Source organism: Hakea prostrata, chromosome 7 (assembly GCF_041222555.1).
Source record: "Hakea prostrata isolate BN-2017 chromosome 7, UWA_Hpros_2, whole genome shotgun sequence".
Classification (NCBI taxonomy): domain Eukaryota; kingdom Viridiplantae; phylum Streptophyta; class Magnoliopsida; order Proteales; family Proteaceae; genus Hakea; species Hakea prostrata.
The window spans coordinates 7989404-8012495 of NC_142606.1; the positions used below are offsets into that span (position 1 = coordinate 7989404).

General features: G+C 37.8%; 1 protein-coding gene across 3 annotated transcripts; it reads left to right on the top strand.

The window, feature by feature from the left end:
- The first annotated feature begins 341 nt into the window (after positions 1 to 341).
- On the top strand, positions 342 to 21788 carry CIPK3 (CBL-interacting protein kinase 3). Of its 3 annotated transcripts, none has more exons than XM_089162262.1 (15): positions 342 to 533; positions 2290 to 2534; positions 3827 to 3889; positions 4041 to 4112; positions 4504 to 4611; positions 4752 to 4832; positions 9457 to 9510; positions 10095 to 10220; positions 10304 to 10393; positions 16152 to 16274; positions 16367 to 16480; positions 19696 to 19809; positions 19890 to 19946; positions 20043 to 20117; positions 20513 to 21788. In XM_089162262.1, the coding sequence occupies exons 2-15, from the start codon at positions 2364 to 2366 to the stop codon at positions 20591 to 20593; spliced, it is 1329 nt and encodes a 442-aa protein (XP_089018388.1). In that variant the 5' UTR covers positions 342 to 533; positions 2290 to 2363; the 3' UTR covers positions 20594 to 21788. The 3 variants fall into 3 exon arrangements, with proteins under 3 accessions (XP_089018388.1, XP_089018390.1, XP_089018389.1); XM_089162264.1 differs by lacking the exon at positions 342 to 533 and adding an exon at positions 547 to 818; XM_089162263.1 differs by lacking the exon at positions 342 to 533 and adding an exon at positions 825 to 1119.
- The last annotated feature ends 1304 nt before the right edge of the window (positions 21789 to 23092 follow it).

Consider the following 23092-nt stretch of genomic DNA (forward strand, 5'->3'; position numbering starts at 1 on the left):
GGCTTATTGTGCAACAAATAAGTAGAGCTCATTTCTATTTAGTTTCTCCAATCTATAAAAAATAATAAAAAAATGTTTTGTTCAAATAAAAAATCTCTAATAAGTGTGTCACGTGTTAGAAAGAGCTCTGTGAAACGTAGAACCGCCTCAAGCTAACCGAATCGTCACATATTCCAGTCGAACGGTCATGCGCAGAAATGAATGTGGAGTGGGTCATTCGAAATTATTGAAATCCAACGGCGGATGCAGTGAGTGGAAGAACCACAACCATATGATAGATACACGTGATATTATCTTCGGCACAATAGAGAGAGAGAGAGAGATAGAGAGAGAGAGAGAGTGGATTATCGTCTCATCCAATCCTACCCACCCTGCAAATCCGTACAACAGAGCAGAGAACAGAACAGAGAACAGAGAACAGGAGAAACACTACAAATGGACCACAGATTCTCTGAGGCCGCAGCGTTTTTCCTGTACGAGAGGGACGCCTTTTTATAGTTTCTAATTTGTAATTTGCAGTCTCTGCAGACAAGGTAAGTGTTCAAGTTTTTGCTTTCTAATCTTCTCGATTTGAAGAATTTTTTTTCCCAATCTACGTTCCCACTATCGATAAATTGCATGTGTTTCACGTGCAAACTCTTGTTTACTTAAAATATATCTTGCTTACTGGGTTTTTTTTATTTCTCTTCTCTTCTCTTCTCTAAATTTCGTTGTTTACAGGGAGGGGGAGGGCTCAGATTCGTCGGTTTCTGATCTGGGTTTTATGAGTAGTGTGTGTCATTAGAAAGTTTTAAAGCATTTCTGTTCTTTGAATTTGGGTAATTTGCTCTCTTTCTCCATCGATCGATGCCTTGCCCTGTTCCTTTTTCTTTTTCTTGTGTTTCTTAAAATAGAAGTCTCCCTTCTCCACTCTGAAAATGTATGATTTGCGCTTCTTGAAATTGAAAGTGTTGAGTTCGGTCGCCAAGCTTCCTATTCTTTAGCTACTGGTGGAGTTGGAGAGTAGAATTTTTCTTCTCTCCACCCCCACTTTTCCCAACCCTCCAAAAAAATAAAAATTGAGAGGGGGAAACTGCTCTGCCGCGGTTGACCATTAGTACTCTGGAGTGCTCGCTTTTGGTAATCATCTTATTTTTCTGCAACTTATGCCGTGATGCTGGTTTTAGGGTCCTTGTTTGCTTCTTTTTTTTTTTTTTTTCGCTTTGAAACTGCTCTTCTTCTTCAATACTTGGATTTAGTGGATTTTTTTTTTTGAGTTTTAGTATGGAATAATCTGTTTTATTGTTATCCTCTTTGCAAAAATTAATTTTGGTTGAACTTCCTTTATTTTGTTAAGAGGTTCGAAACCTTATCTGCATTAGTTGATAGGCTGAAAACTAGATTCCTGTTTCTTTTTCATAGTTCCTGATCAGTTTATTGAACGGTTTAGGCCAAGGTTTTCTAGTTCCATCTTTTATTTATTGTGAAGTCATATAGTGAGAGTCAGGAAAGGATTTTATTGTTGAGACTTTGGATTCATAATGCTGCTTTTCGTCATCTTGGGGTTGTAAACTTAACCACCTCCTTTTGAATATATGGCGAGATTTAAACAGTTGGTGTTCATTTAGACTGTAAGTGTCTATAGCGGACTAAACTGGGTGGAAGTCTCAAAATGAATCAGTTTGGGGACTATTGTCTTCTTGAATTAGAAATTTTGCTGAAACTGCAGTTTTAGGAGTCTTTATTTTTTATAGGGGAAATTTCTGTTCAAGCAACCAGTGTTTGACCTGAATGATTTTGACAGTGAAAGTCAAAAAATGATCATTTTGGGAGCATTGTCTTCTTGAATTAGGGATTTTGCTGAAACTACAGATTTAAGAGTCTTTTTACTTTTATTGGCAAATTTCTGTTTGATTAACCTGAATGACTGTGACAAGGTGTTCCTTTTGTTAACCTCTATATTCTTTTCTGGTTTTGATAGTGTTCTGAGGTACAGATTCTTGGAACTCTCTTTTTCAGTATATGTCTCTCTTCTGAATTTGATGAATTTATACTTGATGCCATTTGTTCCACCAATGTGGTATCATGGTGAAGATTTGGTCATATTTGTTTTTATTTTGTTGGTGGTGGGGGTGAATATTTTTTGTTGCTCATTCTTCATATTCAAAACTTCCTCTATTCATGGCATATCATTCATGATATTTAGTTCTATACTTTGTTTTTTCTTATTGCAATACAGAGGTTTAAACCTCGTAATGTCAGTGATTACAGCATGGAATTCTTTTTTCAATGATTTCATGTGCATTTCAGGGAGAATTAAATTGAATTGTGGGCAGCTACCAAGTATTTTGAAGGGTTTTTTGGGATCACTTTAAACAGCAAGGATGAATCCACCCAAAATCAAGCGTCGAGTGGGTAAATATGAGGTGGGGAGGACTATTGGTGAGGGAACATTTGCAAAAGTGAAGTTTGCTAGGAATTCTGAGACTGGGGAACCAGTGGCTCTGAAAATCCTTGACAAAGAGAAGGTTCTAAAACACAAGATGGCTGAGCAGGTCACGTTATGCTTATCAAACTTTTGTGTCCATTCACTCATTCCTGTTCTTCTGAACTGTGATTGAATTAATGAATTGCGAGTACCATGTCCATGCATTTCCAGATTTAGAATAGGTCCATGAGACTAATACTCAACCCTCACCTGCTTATCTATGCTGCTTGAATTTTCTTCTTGAGTTTTATTTGTAGTTGAGTTGGAATTATTTGATATAGATTTGGCCCAGGGGTATAAGTTGCAAACTTGCTTGATTTTATCTGTTTAATCTTTTTGACTTCCATTCATCTTCGTGTAGTCTAATTTTGTCCATGTCAAGTGATGCATAAATTCTGTAAGAAGACAATTTCTGAGGGTCACTTCCTGATCAATAGTTCCACAAATTCATTCTCCATGATTCATATTAAAAGGCTTGCTATTGTCAACGCACCAAAGTCCATTCATGGTTCTGGGTGACACTATTTTATGTCATTTACAATAGGATTCAAAACTAACTATAGGCAAATCTATGGAGGGAATGACCTTATTTATACAGTTGATTGTTTTAATGTGTAATAGATTGGATCAAATCCACCTAGTATGATTTATATTGGATGACCCAATGGATTCATTTTGATCCTTAGGAGCAGGAACAGAAAGTGTATGGTCAGAAGACCAAACATATAGTGAAACCTTCTAAAACAGAATTCTAGTATCTTGACCTTATGCTTTGTTCTTCCCTTGAAACTGAGTGATTCACTTTATCCTGGACGAAGTTTTGGTGGTACCAATGGACCCATCCGTTGAAAGCAATAAATGAATTTTTATAGTCCTCTAACTCTGACTTCTTGACATAGGAACATGGAAACTGTTTTATACCTGGAGGAGTGGGTATTTATTGTTCAAATTGTATGACTGGTGTCTTTACTCTTTACTCACATTGCGCAGAATTCTTTTCCCCATTTTGAGAGATTGGTTAATGTATGCATGCATACTTTTGATCAAGCATTTAAATTGTTAGATGCTTTACATTGCTTTCTTGTCTTCTTCGTTGAACTTTAGTCTTGAAATCTGGAGATGTATCAAAATATGTGGTATTCATAACTGTTTTTATTTTTTATTTTTTGGGGAGATTTCACTGGATATTGTTATGTGTAGTGGATACCTCAGATTTGTACACTAAATTTCTTGAATTGTTGTATTATTTGATTGTATCTCTTGGTTGACATGATTGAATGTTTTCTAAGCCTTTAAGTCCATTCAGTCTATCTTCAAAAGGAGACTATCATATTTTTGAGATGATTTTTACTCATGCAGATAAGGAGAGAAATAGCAACAATGAAGTTAATAAAGCATCCTAATGTTGTATGCTTGTATGAGGTACTGCCTTCTGAAACTAGTAATATAGAACTGCAATTCTTGGGATGGATTTCTTCTTTCATGGTCTCTAAGAAGTGAGCAATCACTTTACATATGATCCTAGTTGGTTAATTGGGTTGTTCATTCCCTGATAGTTGTTCTCTTTCTACAGGTAATGGGAAGCAAAACCAAGATCTTTATCGTTTTGGAGTATGTTACAGGGGGAGAGCTCTTTGACAAAATTGTAAGTTGTTAATGTTGTTCTGGATTTATTTGCTTCAAGGATTGTGTTTCTGCAAATATTTCGTTTCAAAACTGATGTCCTCGATGTGTCAGAACTTCTAAATCAGATGTCATGAATACGAACCTCCACGCAAATACTGTAGCAAAGTTTAGACATGAGCTACCATATAGCAAAGTACCTTATCCAACTTGTTCTGTCCCCTTGATTTTGACCTTATGTTTTTTTAGTCCACAAGAATAAGCAATGCTAATGTAGGGGATGCAAGTTGTGTTGCTCAAATAAATGCTGTCTGGAGGTGCTAGAGACTGTACTTTGTAGTTAAAGATCAATAATTTTCCTCATCGGTGTGCTTCCATATAATTCTGCAGTAATGTGGTTTATTTTCTTAAAGGTCAACAATGGAAGAATGATAGAAGATGAGGCACGGAAGTATTTCCATCAACTTATTAATGCTGTAGATTATTGCCATAGTAGAGGTGTTTACCACAGAGACTTAAAGGTAAATTGTTTATTTAATTCCTTAAAGCATCGTTTAGAGCTGGCATTTTGTTGTGCTTGCCATTGAAAAGAAAAAAGGTGAGAAAAGTGAAGATTCAATTTTTTCATTATTAATATTTTTTTTTTTTGTATTTGTTGCAGCCAGAAAATTTACTATTGGATGCATATGGAAACCTCAAAGTTTCTGATTTTGGATTAAGTGCGCTTTCTAGACAAGTCAGGGTAATTTTAGCTTTATAATTGTAGAATATTGGAGGCCTTTCTATTTTCCTTGTTTTTGCACTTAAAAACTGTTCGTTCTGACCTTGTTTGTATTGAATATATTTCTAACATGTGTTTATCTGCTTTGGTTAAGATCACCTACTATAAGTATGATATATAAGAATTTGCCAGCCTTGATAACAGACATTACTGTTCCCAATATTTTTCCTCTGATTGTTAATTAAAAATTGTTATTTCGTATAATAATGTGGATACTGACATGGTTCAGCATTGGTACTAAGCCTGGTTTTCTAGAATGCAGTTGTACATTATTTTAGGCTCTTTTTGGTATCAATTATCATTCTCAATTATGAGAATTTTTCATTATTTTAGATTGTTTGGCATCTATTATCAGTTATTTATTTGTTTAAAATAATAGAAACACCACCAAAATCCATAATAGACTTTTTGTCTATTATGGATTATGTTGAAAATTTCATTCTCTTCATTTTTGTGCAGGTTTATTTAAAATTTTATAGTTAAGATGAGGGTAAAATAGTCAATACACCTCTTTTATAAAAATTATACTTTTTCCCTCTTTTTTCACTTGCTCACAATCATTTTCTAACAATTTTTTATTCTAACATACCAAGCTTATTTTTCATTCCATAATTTATTTTTGACAAAATCCACCAAACCATTTTTCATTCTTGACCAATAATGAATTCTTATTCTTATTTCTTTTAATTAGACATAAGGAGAATGAGAATTGAAACCACTCCCATTAATATTTATTTTTTCACTCTGAAACAGACACTCCTAGTGTGATATCCTAGTTTCCAAACCTATAATTCGATATTTTTACGATTAATTCTTCATAGGAGTCGTGTAATTTCCATTGGTAAACTGTACCAACACGACCCCCCCACCCCCTCCCCCCCCAAAAAAAAAAAAGAAAAAAAAACTCCAAATAAAGAAGTGGCCACCAAAAATGTCAAGCTGTGCAACTTCTTTTATTTTCCCATTTCTCCTATAATCTCTTTTCCTTTTCCTTGTAAGACCAGGACGCTAATTAATTCTATTTGGATTAGGATTCCACTTCCCTTGTCCTAAAGGACAGAGATTCCTCTCCTCTGGCTAGATTAGGAATCAAAAAATGCTGCGCTGCAACATAGGCCAAGGTCTACAATCATGAGAAATTTGTGTAGCCACAATCTGATATGATGAAAGAAGCTACTGTCATTTAAAGGGAGAAATTGTTGGTTGTTACCTACAATCTCATGTGTTGAAGTAGATACTATTCAGAAGGTAGATCTTTATAATTGATTTGGGCCAAGCTTTTGGTTGGAGATTGTTCACCACTTGACCTTGGTGACTGAGGCTATTATGTGGAAGCCTACTATAACGAATCTCGAATTCTCTCGCTTCTGGCATGGGATACCTTATGAATTGCTATTTCTTTTGCCCCCAGGAAAATGGGACAAGCTTGATTTTACTTGTGACTGTACCAAGAGGAATCTACAATTAGCCAAATGCAAAATAAAGCATACTTGGGATCGTAGTTACTGCATCATTTTTCATTTACTCTTTTCAGACAGAAGAGAAGCTGTCCTTTTTACTTTCTTTTTTCTTATAAATGTCCTCCCATGGATATACAAGCACATAAATTTTCATTTTACCTGAACTTCATAGGAAGTGCTGACTATTTGGTGTTGATGTTTTGATATCAGTAGCAGTTGTGCCGCCAGTGGACTAAGATCCTGCTGAAAGGATTATTTGAAGTTTTGAATTAAATGTAATGGAGATTCTTGCCAATTAATATGCGGGCCCGAAGGCACACATTTATCATCCGAATAGCTTACATCGACAGGTTCAAAGATGGCTTGAGATGAATAAACACAATACCATCCCGACCTGATGTGAAATTGTAGTACTATTCCATAACCTGGATAAGGTTATTTTCAGCAGTTGCTACTTGCTAGCCTGTAGAAAGAACATTGTTATGAAGTTTTAATGTATAGGGTGGAAATACTAGGACTAGTAAAATCAGTTGGCTTTACTTTACACAAACTAGGACTAGTATTGAAGTATATGCACTTTGAAATATTTATTGTTCACGATACTGTTCACGTGAACAGTAAAATATGATATTTATTGTTCACGTGAACAGTAAAATCTGTTTGAATGATGCTAGTGATGCTACCGTATTTTCTATTTCTAATGTAAGAGTCTTGCTACATAAGATTGGGAGTTTTTAGAAAGCATAGTTTCTATTTTCAGAACTTTCTATTTTAGGAGATAGGAAGTTACTAAAGCTGTACTTTTTTGTTTCCTTTTTCTAGAGGACAATTACTTGTCTCTCAAGTTGTATTAGATTCATTAGAAGCTATAAATAATATAAATAAAAGGGCTTTGTGATTCTAGACTCTTAAGCAAGAATCAAAAGCCTCTTCTACTAGTTCTTCATCTCTCTTCTCTTTTTCTTCTTCTCTCTTTTCTTTGTTCAAGTTCAGCTGCTGTTGATTATTTAATGCTTGTTTTCTAACATGGCATCAGAGCAAGTTTAATCAACCTAGGGACTGTTTTCTCTCTCTTGGCTGCCCAGTTTTTTTTTCTTCTTTCTCCTTTTTCTTGGCTGCAGTAATTGTGAATGGCTATCCTTCTTCTTTGACTTTTGAAGCACCGAGTATCTATGTATTAATACTACAAAAAGGCCCCAAGCTTTTTGGGGATATGTCTACCTATTTGATTCAACTGAGGCTGCTACTACCTTGTTTTTTTGTGCAAATCTGAAGTTCAATCTGCACTATACTGATGTCTTGGGATTCCTTTTGATTTTTGCGAAGATATGCCCATAATTCGGATTGCAAGACATAAGTATTGTCTTCCATTGTTTGCGCTATAAGTTCTGCTGCAAGTCGTATACTAGTACCCCTGTTTCATTGAATTTCTCTGTTCTAAAAAATTCTGCTGCTATCGTCTTGTATTACCTAACTACTTCTGTTGTTTATTTTAGAATCAATTTTAGCCTTCTTTTTATCAAATACTTCTACAAAGACCTAGAGGACTACTTTTCCGTCATATCAAGATCTGTTAGAGTTTCAAATCTAGCACAAGTTTGTTGCTATGGTCCGAGATCTGATATTATCTGTTACTGCAACTACTGTTATTGCACTTCTTCCGAGTGAATTGCTGCAGCGACTACTGCAATTTTGAGATTCCAAACTGGTTCAATATTTTCTTTTTCTTGATCTAATTTGCTCTGCCCTAAGGGTTAGCGGTGGTCTAGAAATTTTTTCCCCCCTTGGTGCACAAGACTTTGTCCTGTGAGACGATTTTCTGCTGCTTGATCAATTTTATTGGTGAATAATACACTGCTCATCATTAATTGTCCACGTGTAATGCTACACGTGAGGGGGAGAATGGTACCTTATTCTATATCTACTCAAGATGTGCTGATGGATATTATTTGTGAAGATCTTTGTCCTTAACTTATGGCATTCTACAACGATATCATTACATGTCTTTACCTATATTGTCCTTTACCTAACTACTTGGTCCATAGTAACCCATACTACCTTACCTACTTGGTCCGCAATAACCTATACTGTTTATTACCTTACCTACTTGGTCCACAGTAACCTATACTGTCTATTACCTTACCTACTTGGTCCGCAGTAACCCATATTGTCTTTTACCTTACCTACTTGGTCCGCAGTAACCCATACTGTCTTTTACCTTATCTATTTGGTCCACAGTAACTCATAGTGTGTTTTACCTTACCTACTTGGTCCACAGTAACCCATACTGTCTTTTACCTTACCTACTTGGTCCATAGTAACCTATGCTGTACTTTTTTGTTTTCTTTTTCTAGAGGATAATTACTTGTCTCTCAAGTTGTATTAGATTCATTAGAAGCTATAAATAAAAGGGCTTTGTGATTCTAGACTCTTAAGCAAGAATCAAAAGCCTCTTCTACTAGTTCTTCATCTCTCTTCTCTTCTTCTTCTTCTCTCTTTTCTTTGTTCAAGTTCAGTTGCTGTTCATTATTTAATGCTTGTTTTCTAACAACTAGTTTTAGATGATAGACCTGGAATGCATTAATTTAATCTGACTGAAATGCTCAATATTTTTAAGATTTGGCATATTTTTATAATAAGGATTCAGATTACTGCATTGGACCTCTTACCCTTAGCTTAAGCCCATTAGATAGTCTAGTACCATGAGAATCCCTTGGACCAAAAGCCCAACACAAGTGTAATCCATCCTCATCACTGTTGTTCTGAAAAAGGTTTATAATATAAGATTGGTTGGTATTATAATCCAATTGCTCTTAAATAGTTAGATTTCAGGTCCTTCTTCTTAGGGATCAAAGTAAAATGATGGTAATTCAGCTCCAAAAGTGAATGATCACTCCCCAATTAAAGTGTGTTTTCCACAAGAATGACTGCATAACTAATTATGTGCTAATATTTTTGAAGAAAAAAAAGAGATTTTTGGCTGGGATTCTGAATTCCTGATGCAACTACGTCTGTAAATTGAAATTATTTTCTGTTATTTCTTGATAGAGTTAGCAGCCTAATTTTCCTGTTGATATGTCTTACTGGGAAGAAGTTGAATCTAACTGTAAAAGATTTTTTGGCAGGATGATGGGCTGCTTCACACTACTTGTGGAACTCCAAATTATGTCGCCCCAGAGGTTCCATTTACATGATATTAACTTGCTTCACAAATAATTTTTTTTATCTTCCTTTAGGCATTTTTGTTCAACAAGAGAAGGAAGGAAAAGAAACTTCTGTGTGTAAATTGCAGTGGAACCCACTTATCAAGGTGGTTTCTATGTTTTGGTTTGACAGAGAAAGTGCCAAATTCTTCTCTTTTTCCTTTTTTTTTTTCCTTCAAATATTTTGCAGTACTTCATGTTGCCCTGCAAAACCCTACATAGTTCTGTTGTGACATGATTTTGATGGGAAACTCTCTCAAGTGAACAAAAAGATCTTATCTGAAACAAGTACTTTTCTTGGTTGGTCAATTGGTCAAATGTTCCCTGCATTTGAACATTTATACATTGCTTTTCAATAAGAATCATGCAATTAGATTTCCAAAAAATTTATGAACATAAAAAAGCTGGACCTCAAATTTTCACACTAATCTCAAGATCCTCTCCCATATTCCATCCATACAAACTGGTTAAAAGAGATTTGCTTTTGTTTTCTTTTCTTGGAAAATGAACACCGTCTTAATGTGGAATTCGTCCACTAATTAATGGCCCATCCTATTCAGGTGCTCAATGATAGAGGTTATGATGGGGCGACTGCAGACTTGTGGTCATGTGGGGTCATCCTATTTGTATTGCTTGCAGGTTACTTGCCTTTTGATGACCCTAATCTTATGAACCTGTACAAAAAAGTGAGCATTTTACCAAATTTAAAATTCCTTCGTCTGTATCATATCTCGTTTCTGTTTATTAGTTGCTCCATTTTTACTTGCAGATCTCTGCTGCTGAGTTTACTTGCCCACCTTGGCTCTCATTTGGTGCAATGAAATTGTTAACACGGATCTTAGATCCCAATCCAATGACTGTAAGTAATTCTTCTTGACTGGCTTTTGATTCTTTTTTGGCTTGGCTAACTATATGCTGGATCTTGTGAAATTTCTTAAATTTGCAAATATTTTCTCGTTGCCCTTCTATTAGGGAGGTTTTGTTTTTTTTTTCTGTTAATTGTGCATGATGCTAATTACATAATTGTGTATTTTTTTCTCCTTGGCATAAGTGTATTTTTTTTGGTCCTTTAAGTATTAAATTTCCTTGAAGTAAACAAAAAAATTGGACAAGAAATTGACATCATACCAAAGAGAAACTGCTCCTGCAATGATGCAATATAGAAGTGAGACCACTTAAAGCGCAGTACCAATAAAGAAATCAGTTGAGGAAAACCTCTGCTCTTCACGCATGAAGTTTCAGTTAGGGCCTCCTTGTATATGCACTTAACCTTCAAAACATTTCTACTGTTTTTCTTATATTTTGTACCTTTTGATTTCTATTCTCTGCATGTGTGACTGTAACATGACTGAGTTACTGAATTGATTGGGCCTTTGTTTAATAAATGAAATTATGTCCCATATTCCAAGGAAATGCAATATCTTCCTCCTGCCCTGCCCCACCCCCTCCTCCTCCTCCTCCTCCTCTTGTTTAGTATATATGTATTCTCATCTAAACATGATGCTGCCCCCTCCCCTAGTAGTTTCTCTGTTGCCCCCACCCCGAGTTAGTTGAATGACTGATATCTTAATTTGGAATGTGAGGGGTCTCAATTCCCTTGCAAAGCAAAGCTAAAGTAAAAAAATTCTCCGCACTTCGAAATTGTCCTTTTGTGCCCGATGCAGAATTGAAGACATATTTACGAAAGAAGAAGCCCATTGGGTTAGGCCCATCAAAGGCCTAAAGTTGTCACCTGAACCAGCCCATGGCTTTTATGGGCTAGGGCTGTTTTAGTGGGTTAAAGTTAGCCCACATATGTTGAACTTCATAGTCTAGACCTAAGCCTAAGTCTAAGTCTAAGTCTAGTTTTAAAAGTCAATAAAAGGGGCTTTAGTTTGAAATAGAGAACTCTTGTCAAAGGGTTCTCCTTTGTCGGTTAGGTGTAGTTGGTCATTAATGGTGGTGGTGTTAGCTGTGGTTGGATGTTGACATTATATTTTGTCTCTTTAGAATGCTTATAAGAGACTTTGTGTGGTGAAGAGCAACTGGTGAATGAAATCAAATTGCTTGCTGCTTCCTCTTCTTGGGCCCTTGTGTTTGTCGGTGATTGGTGTTCGATCCAATCGATCCACCTTCGGTGGGCCGGTGTTACTGTTCTTTGTTGTCCTTATTGTTCTCTTAATTCTCTTATATTGTTCCATCCATTCTTCTTTATGCTCGCTGTTTTGACCTAGTTAGTCCTTGTTCTTAAACCAATATCCTTGTTCACCACTTCGGTTTTCAGCCTTCCATTATTCTGATTTTTCTTCTTGTCTATCAATCTAGTTGTTCCTGTGAGGTCCTTTTGGCTGTTTTGATTATTCAAATACAGTACTACATTAGTGCCCTCCTTGAAACCCATGTTCAGAGTGATAATGCCCATCGGATTGCTCGCTCAATCGACCCCTCTTGGTCCTTTCTCTCCAATTCCACCCTCTCCTAATGGATGCATTTGGATTCTCTGGGACCTGTCTAAATTCCTCGCCACTCTCTTATCCTCTTCTCCCCAATTTCATGCATCTTAGCCTTTCTCCCCCCTCGGGCTCCCCTTTTTTCCTTACCATCATTTACGGGTTTAACCCCGCGCCCCTCTTTGGGACAATATCAGTTCCATCTCCTCCTCGGGCTCCCTTGGGGTATTAGTGGTGAGCTTCAATATTGTTTGTTTCTTGCATGAGAGAGTCGGAGGCTGATTGCTGGACCCAGTGGCTATTGAACCTTTCAACTCTTGTATTGATGATGTGGGCCTTTTCGATCTTCGCTGGTTTGGCCTCCACCTTACGTGGCAAAACCATAGGATCATAGATGCTCGTATTGCTTCCAAGCTGAATTGGTTCATGGCCAATGACTTCTGGCTTGCTCATTTCCCTTCTTCCCATACATTCTTCTCCCCTCCGCTTCTCTCAGACCACTCCCTTTGTAACCTTCACATTCTAGACCCCCCTTCTTTAGGCCCCAAACCCTTTAAATTCTTTGACATGTGGGCCACTGAAGCCTCTTTCCTCTCTACCGTCCAGTCTGCCTGGCTTCAACCAGTCCACTGCCACTCTCTACCCTAAGTAGCTTTCGCTCGTAAGCTTAAAAACACCAAAATTGCCCTCCGCTCTTGGAACTCCACCTTTGGTAACATTTCCCCGAGAGTCTCTAGCTGCCGCTCCAAGCTCTCCAGGATCCAATCCCTTCCCAAAGTGACACCCTAGCGAGAAGGAAAATCCCCTCTCATTGGAACTTTCCTCCCTTCTCTCTTAAGAGGAGAGTTTCTTTCGGAAAAAATCCCAAATCAAGTGGCTTGAGATAGGAGACGCAACACTACCTATTTTCACCAATCATTTAAAGCTCGCCGCAACTTCAACTCCTTTCCTTGTTTGTATATTAGTAGTGGCTCTTGGATCTGCGACCCCACTAGTATGAAAACCGAAGTCATCTCTTTCTTCTCTAATCTCCTCTCTTCGCCTTCCCCCCTCCTCCCTCGCCCCGATCTCCCCACTTCCATTCTCAACAAATTTGTAGACCCCTCTTTCCTTGACTCTCTTTATTCCATTCCCTCTTTGGGGGAAATCATTTCCACCATCCAGTTCCACAAAGCCAATCGAGACCTTGGCCCCAATGGTTTTAGTATGGGCTTTTTCATAGCCACCTGGAATTTCATTAAGGAGGACTTGGTGTGGGCCATTCGTAGTTTTTTCCTTAACCCTTCCCAATTCTCATCCATCAACCAAACTTTCATCTACCTTATTTCCAAAAAGCCCGGAGCAATCCTCCCTCTCTGAATTTTGCCCTATCTCCCTCTGCAATCTTCTCACAAATTCATCTCCAAAATCCTCACTAACATGATCAAGTTGATTAGGCGATCATGCCCTCGTTGGTTAGTGCCAACCAATCTGCTTTCATCTTTAGCCGAGGTATCTCGAATAACATTCTCCTCTTTCAGAGATTGTTAGAGGTTTCGACAGAGTTGCCCATTCCCCTATGGCTAACCTAAAGGTTGGCCTTCATAAAGCCTTTGACTCTATCTGTTGGGACTTTATTAGTGAGGTTCTCTCCACTATGGGCTTCCCCCCCTATTCGTCCACTGGATCGAAATTTGCATCTCCACTCCTCTTTTCTCCAACATCACCAATGGCTCCCCTATCGGCTTTTTTCCTTCCAAGGTGGGTATCCACCAAGGTTGTCCCCTTTCCCCTTACCTCTTCTCCGTGGCTCTTGAAGTCCTTTCCTGTTTCCTCCAAGCCAAAACCAATCAACTCCTTATTTCTCCCATCCTTAAGTGCAGAGTCCTCAAGCTAACCTTCCTTGCCTTCGCAGATGATCTCATGATTTTCTCTAAGGTAGCTCACTCCCCAATCTCCTCTATCCTTACCTCCCTCTCCTCCTTTGAGTCCCTCTCCGGCCTTCGAGTCAATATTGAGAAATCTACTATCTTCCTCACAGTTGTCTCAGATTCAATCCGCTCCTCTCTCCTCCTGCTCTCTGGCTTCAAATCGGGCTCCTTTCCCGTTTCCTACCTTGGTCTCCCTCTTATCTCTGGTAAACTCACCTGCCACCACTGCTCCCCGATGCTGGATCACATCCAGTAAAAGCTCCAACTGTGAAAAGGAAAACTTCTCTCCTTTGCCGGTAGAGTGGTGCTTATTCGATCGGTTCTCCAATCTTCCTACCTTTATTGGTTTGGAATTTTCTTCCTCCCCAAATCCTCCATCCACATCATGGAATCTCTTTTCTGTGCCTTCCTCTGGAAAGGCCAAGAGTCCTCCCGCTTCCTCCACCCTATTAGCTAGTTTTGACATCTGCTGACCAACCACTGAAGGAGGTCTTGGCATCCGTCGCATCCAAGATGTTAATATGCTTGCCTTCTAATACTCATTTGGAAAATTGCCTCAAAGCAAGATTCCATTTGAGTTTCCTAGGTCTACTCCTACCTTCTCAAATCGGATTCCATCTGAACTGCCCCCACCCCTTCTAACCCTTCCTGGATCTGGAGGAAACTCCTCCTTCTCAGGACCTAATAGCTATCTCCGTCCTAGTTTCTTTTGGATCCTCCACATCTTTTTGCTTGATCTGTGGCATCCGATGGGTATCTTGTGCTCTCTTCTAGGTCCTCGCTCGGTCTATGAAACCCGCATTCCTAAAGTTGCCCCCTTGTCGTCCTTCATCACTAATGGTTCTTGGTCCCCCTCCCCCCACTCAAACCTCATGCAAGTCTAGGATTCCCTCCCTTTCCTTACGCCCTCCGCTTCCAACGTCACCATATGGCTTCCTTCCCCCCACCAAATTCTTCACTACCTCTTCTGCCTAAAACCTCAACCGATCCCCCTCCCCTCATGTCCCTTGGGCCCCATTAGTCTGGTCCAAAGGCCACATCCCTCGTCATTCCCTTACCCTTTGGAGAGCCCTCAACTTAGCTTTCCTCACCCAAACCTTCCTTATTAGCCGTCACATCTTGGTTAACCCTAATTGCATCTTCTGTGGGAATGATTTAGAGAACTTAGATCACCTTTTTTTCTCTTGTCCTTTCCCCCATTCTCTTTGGTCCTTAGCCCTCTCTTCCATTTGACCTTGGTTGAGGCGCTTTCTTGGTTTTGCTCGTGATTGGAATTGGATCTTGAGAATCTTTTCGGGCTTCTCTATTTGCGACCAAGTAGGTAAGCTAGTCTTTGGAGCTACAATCCACCACTTGTGGTGGGAACGTAACCTTAGGGTATGGACCTCCAAGTCATCGCCCTCTAGACTTGATTTGGATGGCCATCTATTTTGATGTATCTTCCAGACTTCCGTCTCTCCCCCATCCCCCTGTGGTTGACTCCCCAAGGACTAGGCATATTGTTAGATCCTGGGGCCTCTCCACTTCATTCTGATCCTCTTCTTGATCGGTTTCCCCCCCCCCTCATTCCTCCCCTCTTGTATTCTCCTGTTGTTTATTATAATTTTAATTCACCCAAAAAGAAAATGTGAACAAATTACATATTTACAACATTTGTTATTAGGAGATTTTGCATGACACACATGGGCAATTCTTTGCAGTTATTCTCTTTTTATGGTTTCATTTATTATTATTTGCACAAATCTGGCTCATCTTTAATCTACAGATTCCTGGTTTGTCATATGCACCAAACCTGATCAACTGAGATTTTGTTTATTCTGATTCTTTTGATTGAAACTATGTTAGATTTTTCTTTTTCTTTTCCACAGTTTTGATATTGTGCTTAAATCTCAGAAAATGTCAAATATGCTCTACCATTTTACAGCAGAGACCTGCAAGTCTGCTGCATTATCCATAGATATACTTTCAAAGGCGAAATATGATTGTGCATTGTTCTTGGGGGAGCTAGCTAGCTCAGCTGTCCTACTTAATAAGCAGATAACATAAGCAAGGTCACTATTGGTAGTGATGCTTACCCTACCTATGAATTGGCATAAATATCGCTAGATGCTCTTTTCAGTCATTTGATATGAGCAGCTAAGCTACCTAGTTCACCCACAATGATCTGATGCTATCCATGAAATTTCTTGGTTACATATGCTAGGGAACTGCTGTATTCTGTCTTTTGTTTGTGATATATATTTTGTAAACTCAATTTGTCTACCATGGCTAATTGCAGCGTATCACTGTTGCTGAAATTTTGGAGGATGAGTGGTTCAAGAAGGGTTACAAACCACCTGTATTTGATGAGAAGTATGAAGGGAACTTGGATGATGTAGAAGCTGTTTTTAAGGATTCAGAAGTGAGTGAGACTGAACTTCTTAATTGATGAAAGTGTTGATTGTTAATAAAAGATATTCCCATTCTCATACAACTATTTTGTTCATACACCAGGAACATCATGTGACAGAGAAGACGGAAGAAGAAAAGCCAACAGCTATGAATGCATTTGAGTTGATTTCTATGTCAAAGGGGCTCAATCTTGAAAATTTGTTTGAGACAGAGCAGGTTTGTCTACTTCCTGTATTTGTTTGACATAACAGGTTCTTTATTCTCCGTGTGATGAAGGTTGGGCTTCTTCTTTTGGATCGCAAAAGGGAATGGATGAAGATGTAGAGTTCCATTTTAGTGGATAGAGACTTGAGTGCATACCTAAGATAACCTTAGGAGGTGGCGAAAAGGATATGCATAGCTTAGGCCTTTTATCCATTATGGCCTCAAACTGAACTGATCCATGTAGCCAACCCATTTAGTTGGGACAAGGTTTCTTCAGAGACTTGAGAGCATAGTAAGGCATCCAAAGCACCTGCATAGGCGACAAAGGCGCCTGGACGCCTTGACGCCTTGACAACTTTATTTGAGGAAAAGTGTAGAATAAATTGAGGGAGCATGTTTCCTACATGATCCTTTTTATCAAAAATTGTGGCCCTATTTTCCAGATCAGGCTTAAGTAAGTTATATTCCAAGAGCATTACACGAAGGGCACAAGCAACAGGTCAATTATAGTCAAGGTATGGATCCAATACATGGGTTGTATTGGTTTTGTCCATGAAATTTTGTAGATGGCCAGTCCACTCAATTAAATTTTGGTTTCTCAAGAAACCAAGCCAAAATCATGGGTTATTTTTACAGTCCCAGGTTTTGCCAAGTTTCGACAATATCTCGAAAATCTCGGTAGTTTCAATCAATATTTTAAAATTTTCAGTTGTTTCAACAAATAACTGCCAGGTTATGACCAATTCCAACCAACTCAATGTCAGTAGTTTCTGCTAGTTCCGATAAATTTCGGTAGTTCTGACCAGCCCATTAGATGTTGAGTTTTAACAAAAATTCCCTATTATTTTTAACATGTTTCTACCCGGCTCTTGCTTGTCACCAAGATCTTGATCCTTGATTCTTACAAAGTTATAATTGCCCTGTCAGTTTTTTAATGATTTGGTCTTGGCTGGTAGTTAAAAAACAGTTGGGAAGATCATCTAGATGCAGGCCGTAGAATTTTAATCTTATACTGCCCAATTGTGTTCTATCTACCCACTGGTTGAATCATGGAAAGCCATGTGATTAAAAACTGGTGGACAGTTAGAGCAGCTTTTCTAAACTGGAGTGTGTGAAAGATATTTCCCCATTAAAATATATTGTGTTTGAATTTTTGGAAATAGTTTCTGAGACTTGATCACCCACCCATATGATCTATAGGTAGCACCTAATTCTACCATGTAGTAAACTGTGTAGGGCTGAAAATCTGTGGGCAAGTATACACCAAGGTTCCCTATTGATTACTCATTCAGCACAAATGGAGTTGTTGGAATAGAACATTGGAAAATCCAAGGCTACTGAGAGGGTGCATGAGAATGTGCTTGGATTCAGTTTTCAGAACATCTAGGTGACACCAACAAAGTATCTAGGTACCACCTTGACAACCATTCCTGGACCACAAGGTGTCTGCTAAGAATAGGTAGGACATATTATTTAAATTTGAGTTTGTATTTTCACATTTGGTGAATCCAAATCATTCATCAAATGTCCAGTAGTCAGATTTGCGATGTCACTATTTCTACAAGGCATAACTAGGTTTGCCTGTTCATAGATGTTACTTTTTCCTTTTATTTATTTTATTATTATTATTTTTTTTTTGTAGGGGGGAAGAGGGGGAGGAGGGGACACTGTCCACTAAGCCTTTTATTGCAAAGTCGTAGAGTAATAAAGTGCTGCTGCTTGGGGCCTTGGAACACATTGGTTGCATACTTGCACCTCACCCTAAAAAAAATTAGGAAAAAGGTTTCATGGGTGGTCTAGTCCATCGAGTATCAATGGATGACCCACCTCACGCACCTAGTTGTGCTATGTGGATTGGTGATATAGCAATTCTAACTATTGGATATCTAGAGCAGAGTTGGGATAATGGCACTTTACAAATTTTACACTTAAATTTGTATATGTAGCCTCTTTTTTTTCAAGCTCCTTAAAAGTCTAAATATTGTCATGCGTTGTCAGGGTAGTCTTAGATTTTTGGAAGCTTTATTTTGCCAGTTGGCTAACTCCGATTGAGCTGAAACTTGACAAGTGACTAGAGGACCTTTAGGTTCTCATGGACAGGCTCACTTTTCCCCCTTTTTTTATTATTATTATTTAGATTTATGTAACTGCATTTTCTCTGGACTGGCGAGTCTGGAGAGTTGTTTAGTGGAAGCAACCCGTGTGATTTAAAGGAAAGTCTTTATTGATTTGATATAAAATTGCTCACTCGATGATTGTAGACCGCCCTTGCTCCAGTCAATCCTTATTTGCTCGTAGATCAGCTCAACCAATAATTGATCCTAATTTTTGGACAGAAGAAGCTAGGTTAGCTCAATAGAAGGAGCGTGCTTAGAAAAGAGAATGTCTGGTTTCAGGTTGTCAAAACAAAGTCCACTCGCCTTTCCTGCCTTTTCTTTGGGCAAGTCCATCTACATGGCTCTGCAAGTCCATCTACATGGCTCTGCTCCTCACGCTTTTTTGGCCCTTCTTTCCTTTTCACCTATATCTTTCTTATGCAAAAAGTAGAAGCGATTTTATTTGTGACTTGGCGTCTTTGTTGGACCTTAAATTTTGTGTACAGATTTTCTTATCTTGTCCTATAAATTGTTGCTTAAAGTTTCAACTCAGAAGTTATACACTGCTGGTCAAGGTTTGAAAGGCTTTTAAGGGATTTTGATACACAATGGGCCATATGATTGAGTTTTGATTACAAATTTAAAAAAACCAGTTCATATAGTTCCTGTATGTATTCAATGTCAGAATGGCCTCATTGGTCCTGCACTGAATGCTGGCTGAAAATACTCCAGCGGAAAAACCCACTAGATAATGGCCCTCTCATCTTAGCCCATAAGATAATTTGTCCATTGAATGGTCGATTAATCATGACAGCATTCTTAGTGGCAGAACAATGAGGGAAAAGGTTCTTTAGATTGTTCAAGTGGATGACTTACACAAATGCTGAGGGGAATGACTGCTACTAGTTCTTCAAGGATTTGTTGCTCACTTGGCAGTATGTTTCCATTTGATAGGCTATAATATGCGGTTCTACCTCCTTGGATTCACACCCGTATCTTGAGGATAATCATGTAATTTCAGGCATCTGCATGTGTTGGATGATAAATTTCGAGCTTAGATATCCTTTGAGGTTTCAGTGATTGTACTTCATTTGCCTGCTCTGATTGTTTCCTATTGATTACCTGTGACAGGAGTTTAAGAGGGAAACAAGGTTTACATCAAAATGCCCCCCCAGTGAAATCGTCAACAAGATTGAAGAAGCTGCAAAACCACTTGGTTTTGATGTTCACAAGAAAAATTACAAGGTGAAGATTTTAAAATAAATATGGTGTAGTGATCTTTTCTACATCCTGGTTGAAAAGTAATGGAGATTATTGTGTCACAGATGAGGCTGGAAAATTCAAAAGCGGGTAGGAAGGGAAACCTCAAAATAGCTACTGAGGTATTGTTTTAGCCTTTTAGACTCAACAGTATTTTTGGATTTCGAGGAATTTGGTTAGTTTTCAGAAATTCAGTACAATCTCATCCATGTCATCAGGTATTTCAAGTGGCGCCTTCTCTTCATATGGTTGAAGTACGGAAAGCAAAAGGAGATACTTTGGAGTTCCATAAGGTACCCATTCCCACTGTTCTCAAGAAAATAGATGGACTTATAAATGATCCAAAATACTATTTTATGGTTTCCTGTCATTTTAATTTAGCTATGTGCTCTTTATTTAGCAATCCTGGACTTACTGTTCAAAAGTAACCACCATGCAAGGTGTGTAAGGTTTCTTGGTAAATCTGCATGTTTTACTCCAACACCATTCCAGAGAGCGGGATACTAATTTGCTTCTGTGTAACACCCAATACTATTTCTGAAGCAAGGATACTTATCAGTTATTATCGAATGTTGTATTGATATTTTTAACTAGTCCTATCATCTAGTGTTCTTTCAGATGAAAATTGGCCATGGAATTTTAATACTGGTTTTTACGAATTCATGATTTCAACTACTACTCTTTGCAGTTCTACAAAAATCTTTCCACTTGCCTTAAAGATGTAGTTTGGAAAACAGAAGAGGACATGCATGGTGGAAAAAAGGCATAATATTTAGTTTTGAGGCACCGAAGTATCATTTTCATCAAGGTTCCTCATCAAAGGTTGTATTATTTTACGTGTACTCATTTACTTTTTCCTTTTTCCCTCTCTAGAGGTTAGGTGACTGCGTGTGTATATGGCCCGCATTTGTTTAGCATGTATGTTACTATTATTGTCAGAAGGAGTTGTCAATTCCCCAAACAGTCTTGTACATGATTCCAATTCCATGTTACGTTTGAATACTTGAATTTCCTTCATGAATTATGTGGAGAGAAAATTTGTTTGTACAATGTATTGACTCTTACTTTTCATCTAGCTCAACTACACACATTACATTCCTGTTTTAGTTTCTGTAAATCTTTCAGGACACTTTTAATACCCAAGGGGATCATACAACCAGAGAATCTGGAGAAAGCTAGCATTAGTAGAAGTTGAATCATAAAGTCCTCATTGTGTATAGTTTACTATGAAGTGTTGTAAACTTAAGCCCAAGAATTGGCTAGGGTGATGCATTCTGTTCAGAAAATTTTCTTCCATTACAGGGGTGTCCAAGAGCTTCTGCAACATTGTGTGTGAGTTTGCCTAGTCAAATACATTTTGCAGATTTGGACCTCATGTAGGGATGGCAGATCAAACCCACCTTTCCACTTTAGCCCATTTTGCAGATTTGATATGGTTACTTTATTATAGTTTTGGAGGAGAAGATCCTATGAAGATAGCATAATCCAAAATATTTCCAGCATTTATTCGCTGAGAAATTAGGTGAGCCACCAGCAACCAGGGGGAAAAAAATATTGTTCTGGCCTTCTAGGTCAAAGATTTCATGCTTGTTCGCCGCCGGCTGTGGCCACTTCCAGCTTTTTCTACCCCACATTCTTTCCCTCTGAACCTCTTCTTTAGCAACCACCAAACCGAGGAGAACAAAAGCTTTTTCTCAGTACCCATTAATCCTGTTCTTTAATGATTTGATTATGGTCCTATCATCAATGATTTGATTAGTTGTTTAAAGAAAGCTATCTTGTTACTATTTGTATGATTGAGTATCTCAAGAAGCAAAAGTGAGCTACTCCTTTTTATTTTGTTTAGATTAGATTTTCTACTTTAAAACTATACAGTAGATAAGCTAATGGGCCCTTCTCTTTAAATTTGTTTAGTTTTCAAAACATTGAGTATTGTTTCCCATCTTCCCGACCTAAAAGCAAGGTTTAAAGTAACCGAATTGAGTATCATGTCCATCAGGTGATTTTAAGAGGTATATCATCTCATTATTGAGTATTGTTTCTCATTTATTTATTTATATCTACTGTAGTCAAATATGAATTTTTTTTTTCTGGGTAAAAATAAATATGAATACTTTGAACCTTGCGGGCTAAAGGTAATTAATCTTAATCAATGTTTTCTTACCTTCCTTCCTTCGTTGTGTCTCCTTGTTCTTTTCTTTGTTTTTTCTTTTGAATTTTGAATCCCTGCTGTTATATGATTCAGCAGCATCACTGAAATCTTAGCCGTTGAATTGTTTTGCCAGTTGGCAACCCTAACGGCTACCTGCTAACCTCCGGCTTGATGAGATGAGTGATGACCCTCCAACGGTAACCCTCGTTGATACCAGCGTCTGTGTCGGCCGAAAGCTCCCGTTTCCAGAATCCGACAAAAAAAGGCGGACCCCACCGATCTATACTTATTTAATCCCACTTTTAGAGACAAAATCTTGCCCTTCGTTCTTAGCTTTTTCTTATTTCAACTGTTTGATATGACGATTTTAGCCCTGGGATCTTTGTTAAATTGCAATTATGTCATCCATCATCCAAACCTTCCCCGACGAGTGTGAATTTAGATTTTCGACTCCCCCTATAAAAATGTAAAGTTAGAGAGGTCTTCTTATATGTCCTATATACTATCATCATGTTAAACAAAAAGATGACATTAATCTGTTATCTGTCCACTAAAAGAACCTTATAACAATGTGTTTTTCTTTGTGATAGTTAGTTAATGACACGATTTCAATGCCATGGATATCTGAAAAACCATCAATGTCGCCTATAGAATTGATATTGGTGCAAATACCTACAATTCTAGAATTGTATTCAACCGTAAACTATCGATGTTTTTACTCTCTGCCAAATTTAAACCAACTAAAGCTAAGAAAATTTCCAATTATATATTAGATTGTGATTTTAGAAACTATTATTTGACTATATGTAGTTAAATAAATGAATAGATTGAAATCCTATATGATGAAGGGAGGATAACTAGACTAGTTTAAAGAATAATTTGCAACGATGCACATTCTCTTTTGCCATTTAACTCGTTGGAAGAGTGAATAAAAGTAAATATTGTTGTTTTGTATATATATTTGAAAAATGGCCAAAGACAATGGGAAGATGATAAATCACTCAAGTTGTCCTATAAATTATTTTGACTCTTGACCTTGAAAAATATAACTTTTGATAATAAATAAACAATGCCATAAAAAAGTATATATTGAACAAGCTGCCGTTTAATTATAAA

Bases quoted from the DNA above. Each gene is read 5' to 3' on its own strand.
- CIPK3 (XM_089162262.1), top strand. From the start codon at position 2,364: ATGAATCCACCCAAAATCAAGCGTCGAGTGGGTAAATATGAGGTGGGG. The intron at 3,890-4,040 runs GTACTGCCTTCT...CTCTTTCTACAG, and splicing joins ATGTTGTATGCTTGTATGAG to GTAATGGGAAGCAAAACCAA. The intron at 4,833-9,456 runs GTAATTTTAGCT...ATTTTTTGGCAG, and splicing joins CGCTTTCTAGACAAGTCAGG to GATGATGGGCTGCTTCACAC.